The sequence below is a fragment of the Harpia harpyja genome, chromosome 17 (assembly GCF_026419915.1).
Source record: "Harpia harpyja isolate bHarHar1 chromosome 17, bHarHar1 primary haplotype, whole genome shotgun sequence".
Classification (NCBI taxonomy): Eukaryota; Metazoa; Chordata; class Aves; order Accipitriformes; family Accipitridae; genus Harpia; species Harpia harpyja.
In genome coordinates this window covers 17,504,943-17,532,846 of record NC_068956.1, presented here as the reverse complement: position 1 = coordinate 17,532,846, position 27,904 = coordinate 17,504,943, and the positions used below count along the sequence as shown (strand labels likewise).

Genomic DNA, 27,904 nt, shown 5'->3' with positions numbered 1-27,904 from the left:
GCAAAACCTCCACACCAGGAAACACGAGGCCCTGGATAATTTCTTACTGGGATATAGTTTTCCTAGAGTGAGCAAGAAAATTCTTGACATTTAGCTAAATATTCTAATACTGGTTAAAGCCTTCACCATTATCTTAATATCTAAAATGACAGAAACTGATTAAAACAAAGCTTATCAAAAGTCATAGAATCATAGAACAGCCCAGGTGGGAAGGGACCTTGAAAGATCAGCTGGTCCAGCTTTTTGTGGGAGAAGAAGCCTAGCTGAGATTATCTAGCACCCTGTCTAATCGCATCTTGAAAACCTCCAGCAACGGGGACTCCACCACGTCCCTGGGGAAGTTGTTCCAGTGATTGGTTGTTCTCAGTGTAAAACATTGTCTCATATGTCTAGATGAAACCTCTCCCATTCAAACTGTACCTGTTGCCCCTTGTCATCTCCATGTGGCTCCTTGTGGAGAGAGAGCCTCTGCCCTCTGCAGCTGCCCTTTAAGTACTGGAATACTGGGATGAAGTCCCCCCAAGCCTTCTCTTCTCCAGGGAGAAAAGACCTAACTCCCTTCAGCTTTTCCTCACAGGGCAGGTTCTCCAGCCCATTGATCATCTTTGTGGCTTTCCTTTGGACACTTTTCAGTTTGTGAGCATCTTTCTTGAATAGTGGGGGCCAGCACTGGACACAATACTCCAGGCACGGCCTGACAAGCACCGAGTAGAGTGGGATGATCATGTCTCTATCCCTGCTAGTGATGCCCATGCAAATGCAACCCAGGATCCAATTTACCTTTGTTGCTCCAGCAGTGCACTGCTGACCCCTGTGCAGCTGGCTGTCCACCAGGACCCCCAGGTCCTAGCCTGTACCGGGCTGTTTTGTTATTCTGTACCAGGTAATGTGATGATATATTTATACTGTTAAAATCTGATGTTCATCTGGGAGACATAACATGTTCTTTACAAAAGAGTAAATTTTCAGTGGTCTGTGGAAGTAGTGACACCTCTTACATTAATTTTAATGGAAAGTGAGTAACTGAATCCCTATGTGCCTTTTTAAAAATACATCTTTTCTGTCATCTTTCTGTAGAATACCTGTTTTTCTTTCCATGACAGCTTACTTTGTAGTAGGACCATTTGTGCTACATTTTGAAAATGGATGAAAAGAAGTAATAAAAACCTTTACCAGAAGAAAAAGAATCCTAAAAATAGGGTGATTTTTAACTTCCATTCAGTTCTAAAGTTCTTTGGGAGAGGAACTAACTGCTGTTGTTACTGCTTTACTACTGTTATTTCTGCAGGGTGGTCCTTTAGGAATCACTCTGTAGCCACAAACAACACTTTGCGGAATTAGGGTCATCACTTCTGTTGGGAGCATCAATGTGATTTACTTAAGTGAAGCAGACTGTTACTAAACATTACCTTAAAGAATTCTTTTCTGATATTTGACTAATCTATGACAGTGACAATGACAAATACATAATATGAAATGACACAAATATTTCCCTGTTATTCCAATAAGTGTTTCTGTGTTTTTCTGAAGAAAATGCTGTCATCTGAAGGTGGCCTGATTGTCAGAAAATAATTGAGCTTTGTGGCCTTAAGATTAGGCATCGGTGGGGCATCTCAGGTATGACAATTAAAATCACTACTCACTCCAAACTTTAAAGTAGGTAGTCTATTCAAAAAGCTGGTTTTATGATCTCTGGTTATAGGAGTTTGTCTTTTATTTATTTGTGATTTCTGTTTGCATCTTGTGTTTGTCTTTTTATCTTTTCCAGTTTATAGAGCTGGTTGTATAGGCCATCTTCAGTAACTGGTTATTGCACTTTCTTTCCAATATTATGAAAAGGTCATCATCTCACAACACACTGGTTGCTTGAACTTAGAAAACAGCTTCATTATTCAGAAGTGGTTTTGACCAAAACTCCTATTCATTTGATCAAAAATAGTCCAGGGTTTTTTGATCATGGAAACATTTCAAACTTGGTTAACTAACTATACCTTTGTACATCTAAGTGGTTTGGGAGCTGAGCTCATGTCCTTTGACTTGAGTAGAAAATAATTTGCGTTTAGCTACCTTTGTTCAGCCTTTGATTTTCTGAGATGAAATTGTCATTTATGACTATCAGTTTATCGAGACTGGAAGGGATATATATAGAATGATTGAACAGTTTCTTCTCTATATTACAAATCTACCTGTCTTCAAGAATTTGCTCAAAGTGGTGCAACTGTACCATCTTGTAAAACCAGAAGTGTGTGGAATGTCTCTGAGGCATTAAAATCGATATGAGCCATAATTGCTCAGCAGCTCTCTGGATTTCTCTTTTTATATATTTTATTTCATGGAATGAATTTTCTGAAGAATGGAGGGTTCTGAAGGTCTAATCCAATCTGTGAGAGCTTTTGTTTATAGGACACTTGGCTTCCTGAAGTATTATGTATGTTTTAAAAAATAAATTATATTTAAGTAGCAGCTGTTTCTTCAATTATTAATGCATGTAAGGAATCTGTGTTATATAAGAACTGGATCTACCTTAGTTGTGTTGAATCACAAAGTGCAGGACTCGCAACTACCAAATTACTGCAGGCCTTCAAATTTCTATGCATTTAGCTGATGCTCACGAGCTGTGAATTGGTCTAATTTTGATTCTCTAGAAAACTATATCTGTCTGGACTTACTGAAATGAATACTAACAGGTATTCACCTTGGAAAATCAGTTAATAACCAATTTCACATCCCCCACACAATTATATTTAGGTTCCAGCAATAATAACAACAAAACCTCTGAATCATCAGAGCAAACTGAAATCATTCCTTAAATATATGTAAATATTCCATACGTATGTGTGTGTGTGTATACAGACACATACATTTTTGTGAAAGGCCAGATTAGGCAAACTCATGTGTGACTGATCTGCATACACGAGCGGTTTGTAGCTTTACAGACTACTGTTATAACTAAAGGTAAGAAGGGTAATTTTGCCTTTTTTCAATAGTTCAGGTGTTTAACTTTTTTTATAATGATCTTTTAATCATAAATTTTGAAATATGTTAGTGGAGCTACTTTTTTGAAAGAAGAACCAATAACATGAGTGTTCAAGAGAATGCAACTTTAGGTAGTGATTTTATTTTTTAACCTAGCTTTTGCGAAAATCACAATTTCAACTTTAAAGCCTGTGGAAGCCTGAGAAATGCATAGTTTTGTAAATACACTGATGGATATTTTCTAAGGACATCACTTACATTCTTAGCTTATATGCACCAAGACAACATGAAAACATCTGCCAAATTAATGACTAAGTCTTTCCCTTTTCCTATATGAACTCTCAAACACTAATTAATTTAATTTCAACACATACTAATTTTAACACGGACAATGTATTGTAAGCCCTGAAATTTTGTAGTGGGATGAAGACAGTTCCATTATTTCTAACTCCAAAATACCAGTCTCCATTTCACTGGGCTATCTGTGAATAAGAACTTTGTCAAAAGTGAAAATTAAAAGAAGGTGATGTGGAGTTCAAACTTCATTGTTTTTTTTTTTTTATTTCTGTATGTGTTTACCACAAAACCTCACATCTCCTAGGAAGCTATTTGATATTCAAATTTTCAGTCTCACTTTTCTTAAACTTCCAGTGAGAACAAAGCATGATTACATTCTGTTTGGCACTCTCTGAAACCTTTTCTCTACCATAATTAGAATAAAATTTTCACAGGCTTCAGTGAATCCTTCATTTAACCCCATTTGTCTCCAGGGCACCATCCCTTGCATACTGGGCTCTGTGTTCAAACACTATGTCTGCTTTCAGGGTGACAGTACTGGACTAGATGGTCTTTTGGTCTGATACTGTACAGTTGTTCTTACATTCTTATCTAATTTATTGCCTGTTCCTAGTCACAGATATCTGCAGCTAAATGTCAACTTCTTTTTCTGAAGGAATGGCACATTTAATAGCTAGGATAGCTCAGATAACAAAAACAACAAAGAGAGTGCAAAAATTCTGTCTGCTTTGACTGAGGTCATGGTATCTATTTCAGTCTGGTTACCCTACAACATTTTATGGTTGCTTACACTCTGTCATTTCCTCCCCAAAGGACTCATAGGGAGCTCGTGAAATTGCTAGTTATAAACATATTGAGGAGACTACAACATCCTTCTTCTGTTCTCAGAGCTTTCATTATTTCTGAGCATTTGCCAAAGAATTTATAGCCTTTTTGGTTTTTATGAGCTCTTCCTTGATTTTTTCCATTTGTTGCATTGTGTGTTTTGGTTACATAAATTATGTCACGTTCTTGCTCCCTGGACAGAAGAAAAACTTTTAATGCATGAAGATGAATGGAAAATAGCTAAATAATAAAGCCTACTCTTGTTCACACATGAGGACTATTGTTCACAGGAGATGAGGTTAATTTTGCAAAGATCTGTTCCCCAGTGAACAGTGAGTAAGTTTTTTGGTCTGATTGTTCATGACCAGAAAGAAACGAACAGCCATTCCGAATCAAATGATTGTTTGCAAATGTATCTTTTGCAGAACAGAGAAAGGTTATTCTCATAGGAGAACTGTCTCTCCAGTTATGTCTACACAAACTGATGGAGCCACACTCTACAAACTGCAATCTATAAGACAGTGCAGAGTTTCCAATCTAGTTTTCAGTGAGGCTAGCCATTGCATCCTGCATAGTGGTAGTACAGGGCTTAACTTATCTTGCCTTAGAAGTGTGAGTCATGTATATCATACTTTTTGCTGTGTTTGACAGTTCTGTAAGCAGAGCCATCTGAGATTTCTTTTTTCTTTGTTTTGGGGGAAATGTTTTGCACATATGAAAACACAGATTCTTTTAAACCGATACTTCTTATGAAATGCATAAGTTTTAATGATTTTTTTAATAGAACAAAAAGTTCTATGGTTTAGGATGGCATTTCTGGAAAGATAAAAAGGCATTAAGAGCAGCCAGTGGTTAAGTGGAGTGTAGAAAACCAAGCTTAGTCTCCATGGCTTACATTAGACAAAGGTGAATGTCCCACACTCCGGGTGAGTGAGTACTATTAAGCCCAAAATAGCAAAATGACTGTTCTTGAACCTGTCGTTGTTTTCACATTTCATATTTTGAAGGACCTCAGTTTTGTTTCACAGAAAAGATGCTTAAAAACTGCAATTTATACAAAACTGAAAGTTTTTCTTGCTAACCCTAACAAGCATCATCATTGCACAGCCCACATAACCCTAATACTAAAATGAAATCTAAGCTCTAAACAATGTTTTGAAAGAAGAATCAAAAGTTATTTTCAAGAAAGTAGAAAGTGAGAAATAAATGTATGTTTTAGAACCTCATCTATGCTTAGTAGACATCTGAACCCCCCCAAATTACTTTATAAATACCTCTGTTTGGAGATATGAACAAATTGCAACAGATGACTACATTAGTTTGGTCTTCTGAAGACAGGAAAGCAGTACGGAACCCTGAGAGCTTCCTAAAAATTCTCTATACCCTTCTCTCCTCCTCCCCAAAAAAGGAAAAGGAGAAAAAAGCCAGTGGGAAAAACTTGGTAGAGGTGATTGCTCACCTCTGAACAGTAAATCTGTGTGCATGAGAACCAAACAGCAGGTTTACAGGCTGTAGAAAGCACTGAGATTTGTGGAAATTTCTGTGAGAGAGGTCTGTGATACCAGTCTTTCTGCTGCTTCCTTTCGAAGAACACCAGCAAAGAGCAAATCTTCAGCTGGACTTGTGGTTTCCTCAGCAGGACGTGGGGATTATGCAGATGTGAATATAGTTTATTTTGCCATCTAGATAAAGCATTCATTTTAATTCATTCTGTTTGCAAACATTTCTAAGTCCGTCTCCTGATGTGTCTTGCACAGTAATGACAGTTATGAACAATGCCCTCACATCCTGATGCAACTACTTCTTGAGCATATTGCCAATTTAGTGGGACAAGGTTCCAAAATGAGAATGTGACTCGTGCTCTCATTACTTTGGGCTAACTGAAGATGATACCTTTGTAGCCCAATCCATTGCAGGAATTATAGTTTTCCCACGCTTTTGCTGTGATGCATCGGGAATTCTTACTGGTGCATGAAAAACAGGTATTGTCTGTTGCTGGCATGTCTTGCTATGGGCTTAGCTTATCAAAACTTACCTTACACTGGTCCTCCCTCTTCACACTCCTCCTCTCCTGCTCCTTTGTTTTGTCTTGTATTGGAATTTTAATTTTAAGGCATTTTCTATAAGCAAGATTCTCTTGTAGTCCACGTGATTGGTAGGCATATTGGTTATAATCTTTAGAGGATTTGGTAGTTACAGCATTTAAACCCCCCATAGGTTAATATGGATAAACAGGCATTGTCATCCTTCCCATGAATGCCCTGAAAGAGGCCTGTGTTTTATCTTGTATCATGCCCTTAACTGCTACAGCACACTGCCCACTCACGTTTTGCATTGCCCTCTGCTGTCCTACCTTGCTTTTGACCCAAATCCTTTTTCAAGCAGCCTTTGAGTCAGTGAGAGTTCATTAAAAAGATTCAAACACTGTTCTGTGTGTAATCTAGGCCTGCTGCAGCATGCTGTCAGCTACCAGTGTTGGCACAGGGCTAACTGGGTGGAAATGCAGTCAGCCAAATCATGTTCTTTGATGGTACCTTCTGTTTTAAACTCTATTGGACTGGACTGAGGTGATGTCAGAAGCATCACTTGTGATCTCCACAGAAATGGCATATTATCAGAACTGTTCCTTTTAGAATAATTTTTGGGGAGGGTTTCCAGATGTCTCCAGGCTAAGTGGAACTGGTTCTGTTCCTATGAAAAATATTTAAAAATCCATTGTATGGCAATTTTCTAATGAATTAGTTTGTTTAAATAAAGTCAAGGACATGTAGAGGGGAACAGGGAATCTTGCTGCTGAGTCAGAGACAATTTTATCATTGCCTTGTTCTTACAGCCAGGATGGCAGACCAGGGAAAAAGGAGCTGCAGTGAAGTAAGCTGTCATTAATTAGTGCCTGAGGGCTACAACAGAAGCCTCTCTTCAGTCCAATGAATGTTTGAGGAACCCACCCACTGCATAGCTTTGAAAAATCTAGCAAAGAAAGAAGACCAGAAATACGCTGGCAATTAAGGGAGAGGCAAGTATTGGAGTTACCTGTTCTGGGTTTACACCAGTTAGTTCAAGCAGCTGTAACAGTATAGTAAGGGCATCACAGGACATGGGGCTCAGCAGAAAGTGAGCCTTAGAAGACCCAGAGTCACAACTGGTCAGAAGCAAGGAAAGCTGGAAATGTATCACTCTGCACTTGTCCTGTTCTGATAATTTTTCATAGGTGTTGACAACTGCCATGGTTTAAGTCAGGACAGTAGTCCTCACGGCCCCTTGCGCTGACCCAATAGCAGTGCTGTGCTTCTACAGCTATATTGGGTCAGGTCTGAACAAGCTCATCTTAACATAGCTTGGAGTCTGTATGCCTCACTGAAATTTATGGTGCAGGTAATAGCTTTAAAGATATTTCAAATAGAAAAATAGCCTTTCTTGGTTTGGCAAAAATTAGAATAAGAACTTGTGTTTGCTTGGCATCATTTCCTCATGATTAATATGAAAGTGTACTTCATTGTTATCAGGTTTTTCACACGTAGGCATAATTTTTAAGAAATATACTTTTTGAGGTGCACTGTTCTGTGATTTACAGAGACATTAATGAAATGTATGCTTTAAAGGAAAAGATTTGCTTCCCTTTGCTCAGATTCACATATTAAGTTCAGCTACATGAATTTGGATGGTTGCTGATGTGAAGAAAGCCCCTGTTTATTTTTATAGAAAATAATTAATTGACTTCAGAGAAGAGGAAAGGAGTTTTCATTATTCTTCCCACATTTCTATAATGGGGAATGGTGTCTGTGGAACACATAGTCTGAACATTATTCATCTTTCCCATGGGGATTATTAGAAGTGCATTAGGATTCTCTGAATTTGCTTACAAACCAAGATCAATTTCTAAGTAAGACTAAATGAAGAAAAATTGTGGTAACAGACACAGTCCACTGTAGTAGCTGCTTTATAATGAGCTTTGAGACACACCATAATGCAGTCTATTGTTCCAAGTATCTTTTATACGCACACTGCCTACCTTTTATGAAGTAATTGGAATTTAACGTGCTACAGCTTTGAAATGTATGAAGCCAAACCCTTAATGTGGGAAGCTTCTGGGATTAAACAGTTTTGCAATGAGAAATCTTAAATGTGTTTTGACTAATTTCATTCAAGGTTCATCTATAGCGTTTTTGTATAAGTGAATCTCTTAATTTTATGGGCCTTACCACACTAATTAGAGATGTCATTGTTTTCATTTTACATTTCAGTCCTGAACATTTCTAATACAGCCATAACATTTTTACTTAGTAATGAACTTATTGTTATAAAATGTCAGTTGCTGATTAGAATTTTAGAAATTAAATTTTTAAATGCATGATCACAGGTTTGGCTAGCTGATGTTGGGTAATTAGTTTTGCTGTCTTGCCCCTTTTGCTGAATATCCAATAGGTGTGCCTGCTCATCAAGTAGATCAGTACAACCGAAAAGGATCAGTGGATTGATGGAGTTTGTGCTGAGGGCCTTACACGTACACTCAATGCATACTGAGGTTTCCACTTGGACTGATTTTGTTCCTCAGACTGAATGCCTTAACCATATGTGATCTGAAAGACCAAATGTTGATTTGGGCCCTGATATGCCCATAAGAGCCTGTCTTGACTTTAGTGCACATCTTGAGCACAGCTACTACTTTAATTTCCTCTGACAGGGGTCCAGTTCCTGCAGACCAAACCCACTTTGTGAAGTGGAGCAATGTAGAGTAAGCAGGGACAACTGGGGCATGCACTTCAAAACTGCACTGTTTCTTTGAACCAAAACTACCATAGGACATAGCCTTATTTTACTTTGGAGGTTGCTGCCCTTTAGTGAGGAGACCCTTTCTCTCATCCTCAAGGAGCCTGAATGTACAACTGCCAAAGTATTTCCTGTGAAAGGGTTTATTTTGATAGCTATCCACGTGAAGCTTAACGGTGATCATCTGTAGTGAGGAATAGACCAATGCCAAAATAACATGACTAGCTCAATGTATGATTGCAGTGTATTGACAGAACTGACAGTCACATTCCTAAAGGATGACTGTCTAAAAAATCATATTACTTTTTCTCCCTGTCAAGATTGCACTGATTTGCTATGCACAGTGTATTCGACACTGCAAAGTATGTTGTTAGACATAGATCATCATGTTATTATAAAAAAAAAAAGTTAAAAATCTGAGTTTATATTGTAAGTAAAATTGGTTCAACATAGTTGCTGTACTCTTCATTTTCATCTCTAGCAACTAGATTAATCTTACACCTTGATCTGACTGGAAGTTTTCTGCCAAAACAGGTTTTCAATTCCATGACACCAAAGATGTTTTCCACAAATGCAGGTTTTGAGAACTATAATGACAGCTTGCTTGATGACCAGTGGAGACCACGTGTTTTCTAAGATTTCATACCCTTTGATCATCCCCAGTTCACCTATCAGATGTGGAGTCTGCAAATCCCCTGTTCATATGAGGAAGTTTTAGGCCTCAAGTCTCCCTGCTGTGCTCCCAGGTTCTTAGACCCAGCTCAGATGCTCCCTAGTGTCTCTGGAGCCACCCTTTTTGCCCGGTGAGGACCTGAGAAGGTACAAATCTTGTGAGGCCTGGTTCTGCTGAAGCTTCTGAGTTTGGGATCCTGGTCTCATCTGCTTTCCAAAATACTTAAATCATTACTTCTTAATCAATATTTTCCAACCTGGATTCTGCTAAAAATGATAAATTTCTTTCCTCGAAAGGAATGTGTTTCTCTTCTTATTCTCACACCAGCTATTACCATAGAAATATATGTTCCAATATTGGACACAACTCTGTATCTCAGTGGCTCTTTTCAATCATTTTTGAGTCTTGCATGTATTAGGTGCAGAGTACTAACTTCATTTTACATAGATTTGTTCAAGGAGATAAAGCAGATTCTCAAGGTTCTTTTAGGTATTTCCAAAATGCTAAACCCTAGTTCGGCCCAAGATTTTGGATGAAGTTTTAGTGAAATTCTAAAGAGAATGTGAACTGAGTTACACTTAATTTAAAACTGAAGTTCAAAATTCTGTTTCTTTAAGTTTCAGGAATTTACAAAATATTTCTCCTACTCCATCTGTTATTAATGATGACAGAAAGACAGACTTCTTGGCAGTCATTTGAAACCCTCAAACATATCACCACTTTCTAATTAGTTGTCTGTAAATGCAGTATCATGTTAGAGTTAAAAAAGACATACATGTATTAATGCATCCTGTCCATCTTCCTGTCAACATCCTTACAATGTATTTTCAAGTGTTTTACTAGTGCCTTAAAGAAAAGACTTACATGAGGTAGCTTACCACACTTGCCTCAGGAGTCTGTCGCTGCCATTAATATATCCTATTTAGGCCTAGGGAAACTGGATATTTATCTATGTCTTCATTTCCATTTTATTATTTCTGGTTGTGTCCTCATCTGCCATATCACCCTCTTTGACATTAACACCTTGTAGATATTTGTAGATGATTATCATGTTTTCCCTATTGAGTAATACTTAGCCAAGCTGTGACTATTTATGGGGTTTTTAGTTTTCTTCCTTAAACAAATCCTTTCAAGGGTCTGAACAGATTGTTGATCTTTTCAGAAATCACTCCTGTTGACAGCACCTAGGTTCTAACTTAATATTCTTGGTGCGGTTGAACTAGAATTCTGTAGGAAGGAACTATTTAGAGTGTCATAAGATGTTCATAGCCCCAAATTACTTTTTTTATGTGACCAGATTGCATGTTAACTCAAGTTCATTTTGGTCTTCACTCAGGAGACCTTACACAGGATTTTCCAATTTTCTTTCTTGAATTGTGTATTTTTAGTTTGGAGTATTCTTCTAGATGCATTCAGTTTGTGTGATCAGCTAACTTCAAATGTGTGTTGTTTATTATAGATCATTAACAAACACAGTAAATAAAATTCAGCATAATTTATTTTTATTTACTAGGCGCAAGTACAAGTGAGATGAAGTTCAAGCATATTTCATCTACTTTATTTCATTTATCCACTAATTTCAACTCAAGTTAAATACAAATAAAAATGATTAAATTGACATGATTTAATCTTCACAAAACTACAGCCAGAGTCTCTGAAATGTCTAGTGATTTCTTTCTCTCCAACTATTTTCCCTTAATTTAGTAAGGCTAAAAGATAGAATTTGAAGCAATAATATCAAGAATAATTTTTTTTTCTCCTACAGATAATCATAGCTATATTTAGCTTTCCAGTGTCATTTCTGTTGTTTACTGATTTTAAAAGAACTATTATTTTATTAGTAAGGTTGGTAGCTAACTTGTTTGCTTGTGTTGGCTGCATGCTCTCCACAGATGACCTACTAAATAAATACTATCTTACAAAAAAGTCCATATCGATGTCAGAAATTTTAATGGTTATTTTAACAAACCCATTAATGTAAAGATCACTTTCGACTCATCCTTTTTTCCTCTGTTTTTCTGCTGTGCGGATAACACTTATTTTAGGTGATTCAAATGGTTGCTGCTTCTTTCTGCTTTTCTCACATTAACTTGATTATATATCATTGTCCCATTCTGAAGGTATGGAAGGGGGAATGAGTCGGATAGTCCTTTACAATCATCTGATAAAAGTTGAATTAATTTTTAAAGACAAATATGTATTATTTTTGGTTAGCAATTTAAGGGAGAAGGATTGTCAAGTTGGTTGCTCTTTTTCTTTGTGGGAGAATTTGTATATTTTACTCCTGTTTTTCAGTGACACCAGTTACATATATGACATGTATGTAGGGTATGAAAAATATGATGCTCCAGAGAATAAAGGGACTCTTTCCATGAAAACACATCTTGCGTGCATTTGGGAGGAAAGGAGTAAAGAATGGGGCTAAAAGGTAAAGGAGTTGTCAGCTCTTGTCAGCAAAGGTTGAACCAAGAGAGATGGCTTTGGATGAAGTTGACTGGAAAAGTTCCAAATAAAGCACAATCAGACAAGAGCAACAGCAGGAAAGAAGCAAGTGATGATAATGCTGGATAAGCAAAATCCAGGGCTAGGTATCTGTGTGCTTCAGCTGCCAAATTCACCCAATTAGCGGCATTAAAGGTTGGCTGGGCAGCAGTGACAAACAATGATGTTATAGATATGCCATGCTATCATCTGCTACTGCATCCAAAACTAAATTAGTGTTTAACTTGTCTAGTGATTTTCAAAAGAACATGCAAGGGTAATTGAGGCTTAAAGTCTCTTTGTCTTTCTTTTTTGGTCTTTTTTGCTCACACAAATAAAAGCAGAAATATGCTTTTATTTGTGTATATGTTTGTGGATTATAGAAAAATAAATTAGTTGATAAAAGCTTGTGAAGATGGGCAGAGGTAATCTTAACTAAGCGTATTAACATGTTTGAATTTTTGAATTTGCAAAACTCATAATATGTATAAAAGGAATTATTATAATATATGTATTATGATTGGGATTTTTTACAGAATGCACAAGCTAAAAACAGATATGTGTTCCCATGATTTGTTCTTTATCAGTGTGTCTCTGATGGGGGGGATGAGTGTGAGACACAGAGGGAGAGACCACTGAATGAAGTGAAGGAAAGTCATTAGACTGAACATGGAAGTCTTTGCTTCCCCTACGTGATTCACCTTTATCTGAGAGCAATTTGTCTCCATCTGTTTGGATTTTGTCATATTCTTGACATCATCAGGTCTTCATTTGCTCATTGCTTTGAAAATAAGGTTGAATTCTTTCTAGTCATGAAAACACTGGAACATTCAAATTTATCCTAAATATTCTCTTAAAATTGCAGTGCAGTTAACAATTTTATCTGAAGCAGTTGAAACAAACAATAAAATAGTATCACATTTCCATTCATGGCGCATCTGACATGCAATAATCATCAGATATTGCTTGTAGATTTGCAGCTTAAATCTAGGAATAGAAGATGTTACATTTTACATGAGTTACAGAGTGATTTTTTCATTGATTTCATTACCCGTGAAGATTTTCAGTGAAGGTAACAGAGCTGTACAGAATACTCTCTGAGTTCTGACACTAGCTTTTGTTATACTTCTTTTGTGGTCTCAAGGAAGTTTGATTGACTTGCTGAAGTGCTGGCTATACATGAGTCTGTTTTGCTAAAATCCTCAGTTCAGTGCAAAACAGCACCCTTTCTCTTCACGCTGATTCTGTTTGTTGTGTGAAATAGTTTTTCTCAACTCAGTGGATTTGCCTGTCTGAAAGACTTAAAAAAAATCATTATATGTGAATGTGTGTTTTGATTTTACTGAGGGGGAAATTCACTTTCCCTGCATAAATTGGAAGTTCTGTGATGGTGAAGTACAAAGGCCAATAAGTGTTAATAAACCCCTTCCCAATTATAGCCAAGGTGAAGTCTTAGACTCTTGTTTATAGGATCCATACAATCACAGAGCCTCTTTTCTCTCTGTATGCAATTGCCATTGCCTGTTAGGCTAATCATTACCTGCCAGCTGTGAAGACTTGCTCCAGGCTTAAGAGGAAGGTAAATTCTACAAAAATCATTGTCGTCATCTAGCTCTTATAGTGTCTTGCATTAAGTCTATAGAAATTGAAGTTCTTAAAAATGAACTGATGAACAAGCAAGGGAACACAGCATCATTATTATTTTAGTGATGAGTGAGATGTGCAAGGATGGTCTAATACTGTGAGCTTTTCTAACATTGGAACGTATATGGTATAAAGTATCTGTACACCCCAGCTCTCACATGGAAACTTTCTGTACTTTACAAGCTAATTTATCCTTTAGTTAAGCATGAGAGAAAGCGGTCATGTTGCACATTTCGTATTTAAATCTCTATGGTGATGGCAGTGCCCAAAGTTTCTTCACTAGGAAGCAAACTATTTTTTAGCTATTATAACTTGCAACACTAAGCATTCCTTATGCACAGCTTGGGATGTTATTAGCCTTTTATCTTTCCACGTGGTCATTCCTTGATTTACTGTATTTCAAAAGAGAGCACATGTTGACTTGTTTCTGGTATTTGTCTATATTTAATTGGATAAATTGTTTGTTAGATTGAGAGGTGCTAAAGGAACTAGTCTCTCCACGTTCCCCAACTTATGAACATGCATATTTGCAAAACCTGGCCCATTGATGTTTTTGTCATGTCTGTGTCCATATGGAGGAGGGGGGTTAATCAATTTTTTGTCTTGATTATGTTTACCTTGGTGCTGATTGCAAGAAGCAGGGGGATCCAGTAGAAACTACACACTTAAAATGTATCTCCGGTTTGTGCAAAAATTATTAAAACATCTTGCAGTGGTAAAGGTTTAAATGACATAGGCAACAATTTAGGTCTCTTTAACAGTGTACAAGTCTTTGGAAAGAATCTTGATACAGATACATCATTAGTGTACATAGGCTAGATAAGGTTGCTTCTATTAGTAAAACTGTAGGATTCTTATACATCAATGGTTTATGTAGATTTTAAAGTTGTTATGCAGCAGATCCTTGTTGATTAGTTCCAGGCTCTTCCCAAAGCAGATCAACATGAATTTCATCTATGCATAAAAGCACATACTATGATCAAAAGACAAAGCATGACTTTTCCACTGAAAAGTCATTTCATTTAACAATTTCAAAGATTGCAGGCTAGATTCAAAGAACATTATGTTAAAATATCTGAAAAAAATTTCTGCTGTTCTACAAATAGAATGATCTTCTGATAGGGTCCTATCCATCAACACCTGTTTCTTTGATCCTTTATGCACAGAAGTGTAGCTCATTTTATGCAAAAAAGACGAAAGTTTGTCAACTTTTCCAATCTGAGTGTTGGGTTCATCTTGCTTATCTTTAGCTGTCTGTGCATGAGGTGTCTAAGCTAAACTTACCGTTAACTGTCCCTCTTTGTTCCACCAAGAGTTAGACACCTTCGGGAGTGATTGATCCAGCCCCTCCTAGGTGCCAGTTTTGGAATGTGAAGAATTGCAGCCTTGAGGTTATTTACCTCCTAGAAGGAGTCTAGAAATCTAACTTAAGTGAGCTGCCTGACTTCCAGGTGGTTGAAATTAAGTGAAACCTACCTTAAATGACTAAATTAGCAAAAGTATTGAAGACTGTTTCTTAAGGTTAAAACCCTTACGCCCGACTTTTTCTTTTAGCATACAGTTTTTTTGTTCCCTTAAATATTTTGAGCATGTGTCATTTATCCTTGTTAAAATATCACCCAATCCATTCAGTATATGTCATATGATGGCACTGTGAGACAAAGATGTCCTCCTACACTAAGGATCAAACAGAACTTTCTGATGAATTTTTTTCTTTTTTGGGTGTCAGTGGAGGGGAGCCTGGGAACAATCCTCAGTGCTATGTGGGCTTGCTTGAATGATTAGCTCTTTTTTAAGTGCCTGAACACACAGATTCACATAGTAATTAAATTCCTGCTGTGGAAATTACTATTCAAAGAAAACAATAAAAATGTTTTTTATTAAACACTATATCAGCAATGAAATGCAACATTTTATTGGTGAGGGAGAAGCAGCTTATGAAGAAGCACATTAACATTAATGTCTCTTCTTTGGAATCTTAGGGGAAGGGATATAGGACTTATTTTTCTGTTCAGCAACTCTAGAAATTCTCATTTACATGGTTTATACTCCTCCCCAGTAAATAATTTCAGGTCAGATGTTTTCTTACGGATGACCCACATCCTCTTCTAACCTAGACCCTGAGCAGTGCCACAGTGAATTCACATGATGCCTCAGGACAGAATTTGGCCCAAAAAACCTTGCCCCAGTATAAACTTTCCTTTGGTGTTAGAACTAATGAGCCCCCAAAACTAGTCTAAATCTTTGGTTTTGATTTTTACTTCATCTAATTCTACTTTGTACTGCTAATGAAGACTCACAGGGGTATAATTTTTCATCATAGGGTATGAAATATAGAATCATGGAGTAAAGGAAGTTGGAAGGAACCTCTAGGTGTCATCTAATCCAACCACTATTCAAAGCAGGGCTAACTTAGATAACAGTGGAAGAACTTAAGGGGAAAGAGAAAAGGAATTTCATCCTTCAAGTCTGGGGCTTCTTAATGTAGAAATGCTTCATAGCACCTTGTTCCAAATGCAGTAGAGATGACTGTAGGCCAAGACCATAGTCCAGGGTTGTACATATGCAATGTGCATCATATTGGTTATAAATTAATTGTATGTCTTTTACACAAACCACATGATTGCTTTACACAATAACTATTTTAAATGGATTTATTGATCCCAAGGAATTCAATCTTCATTAGTTTATTATTGTATTTTTCATTGACCTTGTATCATTTTCTCTGGCTTTTGCTTCAGACAGGTTGAATAATTCTAAGTCTATGAGTAAGAAATCTCGGAAATTCTCATTAGAAAAAAGCTAAGTGTTCATTTCTCCAAATGTTGTTCAAACATGGGGGAAATATATCCTGTAGTTTAGTTCTATAGAACACCTTGTGAAATTCAAAATGATCTAAATTTTCCTCTGAGCAGGTCTGTTTCTTGGCAACAATTCTGTAGTGAGCTGTACTGTCATATGTCCCTTTCCAGAAAGACATTGTGATATTTATAAATCTATCTAAGAATACAGATAACCCACACACTAAAGCATATGTCAGGGCATAGCTGTCAGTCCTGTCAACTTGCAGTTCTTTGAAGGATCAGAAAGGCACATTGACTCACCAATGCATGGCCCTGATTTTAGACCTCTGAGATCTGTAGAGTCTATTTTGCATTAATATATTTTACAAATAAATGTCCTTGTGTAAGGCATATGTTGAAATTTAGAGATATCATTGTTGTAGAAGATGCTACAAAATATCAGATCGGATAACTTCTTAGGAATTTGGCACATTCTGTTTGAAAAGATCTGGCAGTGCATCATGGACTAATAGCTAAGATACTCTGGGAGAGGTGATTTTTTCCTTTCTGAAGGACACTGCAAGGACAGAAGGCAGAAGGTCCTTACTGAAACACAGAGTATCCCTCGGTATGTTAGGGCAGAAAGTGAGGAGTGCTTTATTTGTCTGAGAAATGGTAGTTTACAGATATCCACATATATTATTGAAAGATGTTGAAAGTCCTGATCCAGCAGAACACTTCCTATTTTTTTAAATGCTTTGTTGGCTTGGGACATCCATGTGCCTGGAAGTATTGCCATACAGCTACTGGCCTCGTATCAGCCCTAAGCTCTACTACCAGCTCAGCACAAAGTCTTGAGCAGCTGCCAGTCAGTCACATTATTAAGGCTTGAAATGCTCCAGGCTGGCTGAGTCGGGGATTACTTCTGCCCGTAGTTGCTTTCCAAACTGTGTCACCTACTTCCCAGCCTGCCCTCACTTCTTCAGTTCAGTGTCTGTGTAAGGCAGGCAGTTCTGTGAAAATGAATTTTGAGTCCTTCTGGATGCAGTTAACCTGTGGGGCAATCTGAGACTTCTCTTTCTAGCATGGGAGTATGTTTTTCAGACTGTGAGAACTGTTTATTAAGGTCCCTCTCTCTGTGTGTGCAGTGGGAAGAGTGTGTACAGCTACCACTCCCGTGAAATATTATCGTAGTTCATATTTGAGGAGGAACTGTGAACAACAAACACCTTTCCTCTACAGAAAGGATTTCTTTTGGCTCAGGAAATCCCTGAACTAAAAATTACTAAAAATGAGCAGGTATTTTTGCCCTGTGCTTATCACAAGACAGGTTACGTGTACCTTTGGTTTGAATTGGAAAGTCTGCTTGCGTGTTATAACATCAACTACTCTTTACTGGCCGACAAAAAGAAAGGTACCCACAGACTCTTTCCTACTCTGCCTTTCAATACTGTCCACAAAGAGCTGCTTCTTTTCAATTCAGAAGTCATTCTTCACTGTCATGTCCTTATGCAATTCTTCCTGCTGTTGCCTATCAGGGAAGATGTCTCTGATGTCTCCTTTCTCTTCTTCTGAATTAAGCACAGGTCATGCTTTTTAAAATAGATTTGTAAGCCCTTAACCAAGACTGCAGATACTTCTGCTAAGCACCCTGTACATAAGAAGCTCGAAGAATAATTAAAAAAGCAGTTAATTTTCCTTTCAGGAATCATTACAGCTTGAACCGTTGTTTTGTGGTCTAATTAATAAAGGAAGTATTTTTAAGTCTCGTAATGCAGTGTCTCAGTTTTGACTGAAGGGGAATATGGGTTTTAATGTGTTCTATTGGTTATCAACTTGCAGACATATACTGGTCAAAAATTTTAGATTTGAGGAGGTTTTCTAAAATGTTCTTGTGGAGACAAGTACTACTTCTTAGACTGTAGAGTGGTGTCTTTCCACTTGCATTTTAATGTCAAAGTTTTTTCCTGGAAAATTATGCAGGGAAATGAGGAGAGGGAAAGGAGAACACATTTTTCAACAGGGTTTCAAAAGAGAAAAAGCTCAAGAGCTTTGAACATAAAGCAGATAACTGGATTTGCTTATTGTGAACATACTGATTAACAGAAAACCAAAATATTTTTATGCTTATCATCACTGTTCCTGTTTGTTCTTGACTTTTCTCTCTCAGTCCAGCCTGGACTATCAGTTCTCATTGATACCACTTCTGGTACATTTCCCCATCAGAGGATGACCATAGCTCCAGTGCTTCTTATCTTTGCTTATGAACTTTCTTTATCTATCACAATTATACAAACCCACTATCCTTCCCGTCACTCAGGTATTAGCCATTTTTGCTCCCTGTGCCTTATCCTGCAGGCAATATCCAAATACTGCTACATTTTCTTTAGAGTTTTTGGAAGCTTGTTTTCCTTTCCACATAGCTATGTTTTTCCTCTTGTCCTCCATTGATCAATGCAGGATGCTTTTCGTTTACGCCTCTGACACTCACCTCAGCTTTTCTCTACCTCACTATTACCACAGCTGCTGCAAAGATCAAATTAATTAATCTTTCTTCTCCCTGTCATTTTCCACTTTAAATCTTTCCATTGCAGCCAGTTCAAGTTGGTCCTCTTTATCTAAAAGGCATCTCACAGGTCTCTTGCTCTTTTTCACACCTGTTCATGTTTCATTCCCCATTGTGCCTTCCAATATTCTCCTCTAGAAATATCTTTTGCGTTTGTCCATCTCTTCACTGTTCCTTAATTATGGGGGTCTGGTATTTTCTCGGGGTTTTATTCAGGGCTGTCTTCTCTCTGTGATAGTTTCCAAAGAGTTGTCTTGCCGTTTGTATGCATAATGCCTCTGAACTTTCGGTCTCAGTTATATGCTGCCCTTTTATCATTAGCCAAATAATTAAGGACAGATAAAGGAGCAGTCAGCACAGATGAAGAGCATGCATTTTATTAAAAATGCTCAATTTAAGTATAAGATAGTTCATATACTTATAATGTATATTACACGTATATTTAAAGGACATAAATGAATAGATATAGTTATGATAGACAAATAAAGCATCCTAGTGTTGCCACCTAATTTGAATTTCATATGTTATTAATAATCTTTAATGGTAACTGTTCTGGGAAAGCACTGATAAAGGCTGCATATACAATATAGCTTGGAAACTATAACTATATAACTTCCCAAGCAAGTTTTGCATATATTGCAAAAGTAACTTTTAAATTCGTAATGCATTTTTTGCTACCAGATTTTCCTTCCACTCTAATGTATACTCTCATTTCCACTTTCCAACAGCAAAACAAAGCTAGTGCTTTTTCTTATAGTTTCAATCTGGCTTTCACATGTGATTAAATGCACCCTAGAAGAGGTCACAGCAAGTGGTTTGTGATTCTTAAATAAATGTGCAGAGTAGTATTGGAACAAATAGGTAGCATTAGCTCTGTTCTTAAAATTGTGTACAAAATAACTAATCATTTTCCCATCTCACAAAACCAAGACATTGTAAGTTCATTCTTTATTATTTATTGAAAGCTGACAGCATAATTGCTGTTGTGTAAGCAAGACTTTCTGCTTATAATCTTTTGCTGAGGGCAGGTACTGACCTCACTAATATGCAGAAGAGCTGTTTTCTCACTTCTTGACTGCAGGAGCACTTTTTTCACTGGAAGTGAACAATGAAGTTTAAATGTACGTTGTGGCAAAAGCAGGAAATCTTCATGCCAAATATGACCAAAATAATGTAGGTGCGATGGGTTTGCACAGATGTTCACAGCCAAAGCAAGTTTGTGGGTGCTTCCCAGCCCAATAGGGTAAGAGTATTCAAAGGATTTCAGTAGCTGCCTTCCAAACTGTAGTAAAGGTTTGAAAGCTCAATAAATTTGAGTGCTATTTATTCACAGATTATTTTTTTAAAAAAATCCTAGTCTGTAATTAACAGCATTATTGTGAAGATTGAAGGTTTTATGTTGCCTGTGAAAATGTTGTAAGCAGTATCACATTGAATGCAGAACAACATGTTCTTAGGTTACGCATGGGCTTAGTGTATAGCAGATATAATGCTATACCCATTGCCTGTGACATATAAGAGAGCAACAAAATGAAAAGGGTGCTTAGCTGCATGGTAAAAGTCTTGGACACATGGGAAGAACTATAGTCACTGAAATAATGTGGGGTCCCACAAGTTCGTAGAACTTCATGGACGCCAAGGTTGTAAAATGCTGGCATTTGCCTTAACATAAAAAAGTGCTAACAATGATTTTTTATTTGTATTTGAGTAAATATGTATTGTGTTATTAAAAAAATAGGGATTGACAGACAAAAGCACAGTGTGATAACTGTGAATTGAGTTAAGTAAGTCAGAGGACCTTACTGAGTATAGTATTAGTTAAGTGACTCATTCAGACACCATCAGACCCTCTGGTTTAGTAGCTGCTATTTATTTTCTTCATGTTATCTCTTGTTCTGCAGCAGTCCAGTTGCTATGAGTAAGAGTATCCTCAGAAGATATAAATATTTTCTTTTCATTTTTTAATGTAATAAAGTTAACAACAGAAAAAGACTTTCCTATTTGTAAAAATTATTTTCTTGGCCAACACAATTGCTAAAATGTATGCAGAATAAATCTCTGTTTGATTATTCACTCTGAAAGAAACTTGGATGTTGACTCCAAGCTTTACAGATCAACATAATTGCCACATCTCAGTTACATGGGATGATTGCTAGGATAGTCACATGGATTTTTTTTTAATTTGCTGGGGATTTATTCCTCCTTATTTTCAGGGGGATACAATTATTTTTAAAATCATTGGTGCCTTAATCTTCAGCATCTTCACTGGTGCAGTATCTCTCAAGTCTGACAAAGTGAGAAAGACCTTAGACCTTGAGGAGTTTGGAAGGAAAAAAACACAAAGAAGATAAAAGCACCATATTCATTCACTCCACTTTATTACTCTCTGCCAGTTTGAGAAAATTTGGTTCTTACTTTAAAGCCTGTGTTAGAAGTGGTGCCAAAAATAACCCTCTGTAATGTATCTATTTGTGTAATTTGATGGCTGATATTGCAGTAACTCTTGGTGATCCCATCCTATTCTGTTCATGATTCCTGTTTTGACTGTTGTAGTCTCCAGCAAACATGCATAAAAGAAGAAAATAGTTTTAGTAAAAAGATAACCACGTTTTTGTTCTTTTTTTAACTGCATCTGATTTACGCTAGAGGAATGGGAGAGCCTGTTTTCTTCCAGTTCACTCTTTATTCTTTGGTTTATTATTTCTTTGAAAGGGTTGCTGTGACTGGCTTGTAAATAAGTGTTAATGACATTATCATGGGCAGCAGAAGAGAGACAGACTGACATGGATCTCATGTTTTTCCAGATGAGGATAGGCATTCACTCAGGATCGGTGCTGGCCGGCGTCGTTGGTGTAAGAATGCCACGTTATTGTCTCTTTGGGAACAATGTCACCCTTGCAAGCAAGTTCGAGTCAGGAAGTCACCCACGCCGCATCAATGTCAGTCCAACCACATACCAGTAAGTTCTCTTAGCCTTTTCATTCTGTTTTCATTTCAGCCTGTTTTGAGTTTGATCTTGTAACATGTTCTGTCCTCAACACGTGAACTTCAACAGAAAGTCGGCAGGGCACCAGGCCAACTGGAAAGAGTTGTTGCATGGGACTGTCAGTCTTGCATTTGTAGGTTTGCATCAGAATGCACAAAGAAGTCAGGCAGTGGAGGCAAGGAAGCACAACAGGAGGTCCAACCATTCCTGCCTAAAATAACATGTAACAGAAGAAATGGGAGATGTCTCCCAAAGCACCATAATTTTATGCACTATTACATCTTTAGGCTAAGGACTTGGGTTCCACTTGCTAGACACAGTTTGTGGAGAGAAGCATATTCCCATTGGCTCAGAAGAAAGTCTTTAATTTTGCCAGTGAGGCCAAGCTTTCAGAGTTTTTATGCTTTCTTGAAGACAAAATTTCTTATACAGCACTGTATAGAGACACTTGATAGAAGCATTTTCTTAATGTAGGAAAAAAGATTGAAAATGGCAAAGCATTATCCCTAGCTCTTTGAAGAAATTATGCAAATAGAGAAGGCTTGATTAAATCTAGTTATGAGGAACAGCTCCTAAATAAAAAAGGTGTTCCTTATTGTTCAAATTTGACAGTTTGACTATTAGAATTTCTGCTGCTTGGATTAATACTGATGTATTCACTTTTTTGGCAGGAAATCTCAATCTTACTCTTTTTCCAGTGTTCTGTATCTGCAGTAATTTTCTGAAGTACGGTTTTGCTCAGGTTTTGGGACTGTTTCTCTGTGGTAAATCTGTATGCAATTGCTCAAACAATACTGCTTTTCTTTCTTTTTTTTCCTTATACAGAACTGTGAATCTCTATTTATTTTTTCCCCATAACTATCTATGTAAATTAAAGTTTTAAATGGAATTTCTTCATCCAAGAATTGAAGTATCTGATATGCTAAAGTATAAATCAGTCAGAAATTCAAGTTAAAAGTAATTAAAGCCAGTGAATAAAATTACATTCTTCTGAACAGCCCATTCACTCAGGATCAGATTTGCAGAATGGAGCAAGTGTAGCTAATTGAACAAGAGGCAGAAAAACTGAATAGACTTCTGATCATACAGTGAACAGAAGCAGATTCATACAGTTGTCTGGTAACATGCAAGAGAAACACAGACCCAACCTACTATTGGGTATAGAAAATCTGTTCATTTAAATAAAAATAAATTCAATAAATATATAGGAAATTGCTGTTTGGAACTTGGTGTCACTTGAAAAGAAATTGTCTTTGGGACCTTCCAGATACAGTGTTCTAGTGGCTTTGGTTCCTGGTCTTCTACTGTGGGTAGGAGAAACCCTCTAAGATGTTATTTGAAAAGTGAACACAAGATTGTTCATCAGTTGTGTCCCAGTTTTGAAAACATAATCAGTAGCAGGGCCTTTGGTGTTAATTTTATACAAATGGAGGTAAGTGATTCTGGCAAAAAGTGACCAAGGCCCTATGACAGGGATCTGAACTTTCCTTGTACAGGAACAGTTCTTACAAAGGGATGTTCTCCAACCTGAGAACGTCTTCAAGATATTCTGAAAGTGCAGTCTGTCCTTTTTCAGAAGAGAGATCTTAGTGCTTCACAAATGTGGTTCAGGGGTGTGATTCCACTCAGGCCTATGGTGTTGTTCAAGTCTGTGTCCCTGAGAGCAGAAATTGGTGAGCTAGAGTGTTACATATTTTAAGAAAAATACAGTTGGAAATATATGTAGTGAGTATTTGTGGGACCAGTGATGCACGAAACTCTTTTCTTGGCATGCTGAAGCCAGATTTACTTTTCATGTACCAGTGCCAGTTCTGTTGGGTTTGGTTATGAGAGTGATATGGCACCTCTTCTGTGAGACAACAGATTTGTGGTTATTGTTGAGCAACCTGATCTAGTTGAAGAAGTCCCTACTCATGGCAGCGAGGTTTGACTAGATGACCTCCAAAGGTCCCTTCCAACCCAAACCATTCTATGATTCTATGATTGTATGTTTTCTTTTCATCATATTGCTGGTAAAAAGTCTGTTCTGAAAGCCAGTTTGAGGGCTTGTATATGGAATTTGTTAGAAATCCGTGGTTTTGTGCTGCCCTTTATCTGACTGTACATCATAGCACAGAGAAGATGGCTTCTGTTTGTCTGTGTCTCCCCTCTACCTGGCTGTCATTGGTCATACCATACCGTACCAAGTCCAATGCAAGTAACCTGGGTTTGGAGAGCATTCTTACTAAGACCTAGCTAGCGTAATGTGAGTCAGAGTTTCTCACCCTCTATGTCCTCCAGGTTCTATCAAAAGGGGAGCTACATTTTTTTTCATTTCCCTTTAATCCTAGAAATCCAGTAGGAATAGGATCATTTGTTTCAGGATGGCCAAACTTTTACTTTATATGATCATCATGTCTGGGCTTATCTTCCAGAAAGTTACAAATTTAGACTGTTACTTTCAAAAAGGGAAGCTGGTAGAAAAGTGACTGACGATGCAGTAATACTATAACATAAAATTGCAAAACAAAACACAACACAACAAAATACAGAACTATTGATATTTATCTGCATTATTGTACTATGTAAAAAATCTGCTGTTATGTCCTGAACAAATTCAGTGCTCAATTCAGAGAACTTTAAGTACAAGTAACAGGCTAGACATATGGTTACAGGTAAAGTAGAAATGGCAAGAAAATATATGTTTGAATGAGGCAGTTATCATTCAAGATGAATGGCTAAAAGTAATGATGAAAAGGCTAGGAACAAGTTTATTTTACATGCTTCAGAAATTATATGAGAAAATAAAATGAATGTGCATGGGGCAACTTAGAAAGACTATTTGATTGAAAGCATGAGAACACACGGGGAGAAGTCAAGACATGACACTGCTGACACAGTGGCCAGGAGACACTTCAATTACAAAATACTCTTAAGGGCAGAATTATTCAGAGCTTCTGAAGGTGATCTAGGAGGTTTGAACATAATATACTGGTGCTATCCAAACAAACAAGTAGTGTTCTGATGCATTTGTTTATAACTTTTCTTAAATATAATTTGCATGAGTATATAATTTGCTGTGTACAAGTGATTCATCGCAAACTAAAATGTCTTTATAGTTGACCTTATATTCTATCAAATGCTTCTATTTGATCACACTGTGCTGCTGTGTACTCAGTTAATATTTTTATTATCTAAGAAGCAATGTTTTCCAAAGCAGATAATTCTGCAATCAGTATGAAAATAACAGAATTTTCAATTAATTAAAACTACTGGCATTTATCATTACATGTTTGTGTCTACCATGCCCCCGATGAAAATTCTGATACAAGTTTTGTGCTTACAAAGCATGCAGATACTGGAAATGTGTAATACTTATCACCTTTCATTTTACAGTACAGATTATGCATTACAAAGCGTCATCAGCATTCAAATTATAATCACACTTCAGAATGCCTATTATTGGTTTCAGACACTTCCCTGTGAGCCCGTAATCTGCCTATGTAAGAATCAGAGTCTAAAATAATAAATATAAGATGTGGTGTTGCCTAGCAGCATCAGTGAACCTGGGGCAGCCTTGCTCCAGTTACACCTGCCTGGGAAGAGCTTTGCGGTGTGAAACAGCACCTTTTACAAAGGTGACCTTTGAATCTGTTGGGGATAAGAACTCGCTTCTGTTCAAAATATCTTGTTCTCTTGACTCAGACAGGTCTTTTGACTGAAGGATTACAGAGCCCCATTTGCTTTGAAACACTGAGAATTGTAAAATGAAAGCACTGGAACAGCACTGGTAAAACTTCCAGTGAAACATGTGGAAACTGGAGAGGGAGTAGAGGATCCTAGACTGGTCCCTGTTTAAACATGTGGCCAGGAAGGAATAGGAGAAGTATAACACATTCTCTGTTCCTTTAGTAAACCAGCAAATCCAGCTCAAGGTTTATTTAATTCATCTACATTATCCTGAATTGAATAAAATTACCCTATTTTCAATACTCAGGAAGGAAGCATAATGAGATTTCTGAGTCTTTTCTTCAGCACAGAAGAGAGATTAAATATTTTTTAATTCTTTGTTTCAGCATTGAATAATGATGTTTATCAGATATTAATATAATATACCCACATTCATCCTGTTTCCCTAATAGTATTACAATGTAATGCCTTGGGATCTCTAAGCAGTTATCAGAAGCAGGTAAACATAATTGTTGCTATTTGTAAAGTAACTGCATTTAGAAATTAATTCTCTTTTTCCTGTTCTTTCTACCTATGGTCTTTTCCAGCACCTATTTCCCTTGTGGAGAAGGTGCTTCTGGCATCAAGTGTTGGGTACAGATACTTTCCATTATCACATGCTGGGAAGTACATCTGGGACCTGAGCTTAGGCAATGATGAATAGCCTATATCCCACATCCTTATCTGATTTAGGAGAGAGAGCAACCAAGAGTACCTTCTTACTGAGCTGGGTGAGGTCACTGCTGGTTCACCTGCCTAAATTGCCCCTCAGCCTTTAAAATTCATTAAAAACTGCAGATTTATCTCACAGAATGTTGCATGGAAGAAGTTTCACTTTTAGATAATTAAGAAGGATGTATATACATCTGTCTCTATTGGGATTTTAAATTAGAATAATGCATTTCTATAAACTCCTTACAGATTTTTATTTTAATCAAATTCTTTTTCCTACCAGTTATATCTATATATATATTACTTTTCCTACAGGTTATATCTATGTCTATGTCTGTATCTCTATCTCAATCTCCATCTGTATCTATATCAACATCTGTATTTTTCTGCCTCATATGGACAAACAAATGGATTTGCTCTCCAAGAGCCTTTTCAGATTATTTTAAATCTTATTTCTGAGCATCCTTTAAAGAACTGTTTCTTTTTATATTGGTCAATTCACCATGTATGCTTTCATGAGACGTATTGGTGGACAGGCAATTTAGTGATGGACAGAAGGGGAACACAGCTTATACATGGACACAAAAAATTATTGTTAGTCTAACTAAAGTATTAAAAGTCTAGTCAAAATGCACTGGTTTATTCTTGTTTTTCTGTTCCCAGTGTCATCTGTTTCCATGAGGCTGCAGCCCCATAGTCACTGTGATTTGTGATTACAGTCCTGGGGCCTCTGCTGTCCACCCGTGCTTGTGCTTCATGACACTACATTTTTATTCAAGGTTCATAGGTAGTTCACTCTACACAGAAGAACTCTGTGTTAGATCACTGTTCATTAGTTAACAGTGTATTTTACACCACAGTTCCACACAGCTAAACAAAAGCTAAAACATATTTAGGCAATAGTCATCTAACCGCTAGACAACTGCTAAAACTACAAAAAGCTCAAGCCTAGACAAATCCAAACAAGTCCTGAGGCCAGCCCTGTTAGATCAATGCAAAGCCTGGGGCCTTTTACTAGTGATGGCACAATCCTATTCACTGACCCTAATTCTCTAATGTCCCAAAGAGAGCAGAGACCCAGTATTCCTTCTGCTTAGGTGTGTGAGAAATAAAAGTATTAAAGGTCAGTGACAGACACTCACTGTGCTGAGCTGCATGTGATATACAATATATTGCATTAAAAAATCATGGCTAGTCCTTTCATAATCTTATTATTATTACAATTGATCTGTATGAAGGAAAAACATCAATACACAAACTTCCATAGTTTGAAAAATAATATAGTATGATGTGAAATGCATTGGATCCAGACATAGTCAGGTTTTTTTCAGTCTCCTGGTCTTTCTAGCATGTATAGAAACTGAGGGAGAAATTCAAAACCACTAAAATTTAGAACCAAGTGCACTGATTTTTAGTGTTACAATAGCAAATTCATATCTTTATACAGTGTATTTTGTGAGCAACCTACCAATATTTCTGATGCCTACCTTAATAATTTATCATCTGAATTCATATGGAAACAA

At 37.0% G+C, this 27,904-nt stretch overlaps 1 protein-coding gene across 1 annotated transcript in view; it reads left to right on the top strand.

The window, feature by feature from the left end:
* The window catches only part of GUCY1A2 (guanylate cyclase 1 soluble subunit alpha 2), a 165,329-nt gene that overhangs the window by 126,589 nt on the left and 10,836 nt on the right, over nt 1-27,904 (top strand). The window contains exon 7 of the mRNA XM_052812664.1: nt 21,820-21,974. Within this exon, the coding sequence (XP_052668624.1) occupies nt 21,820-21,974 (155 nt within the window). The remainder of the gene's footprint in view (nt 1-21,819; nt 21,975-27,904) is intronic.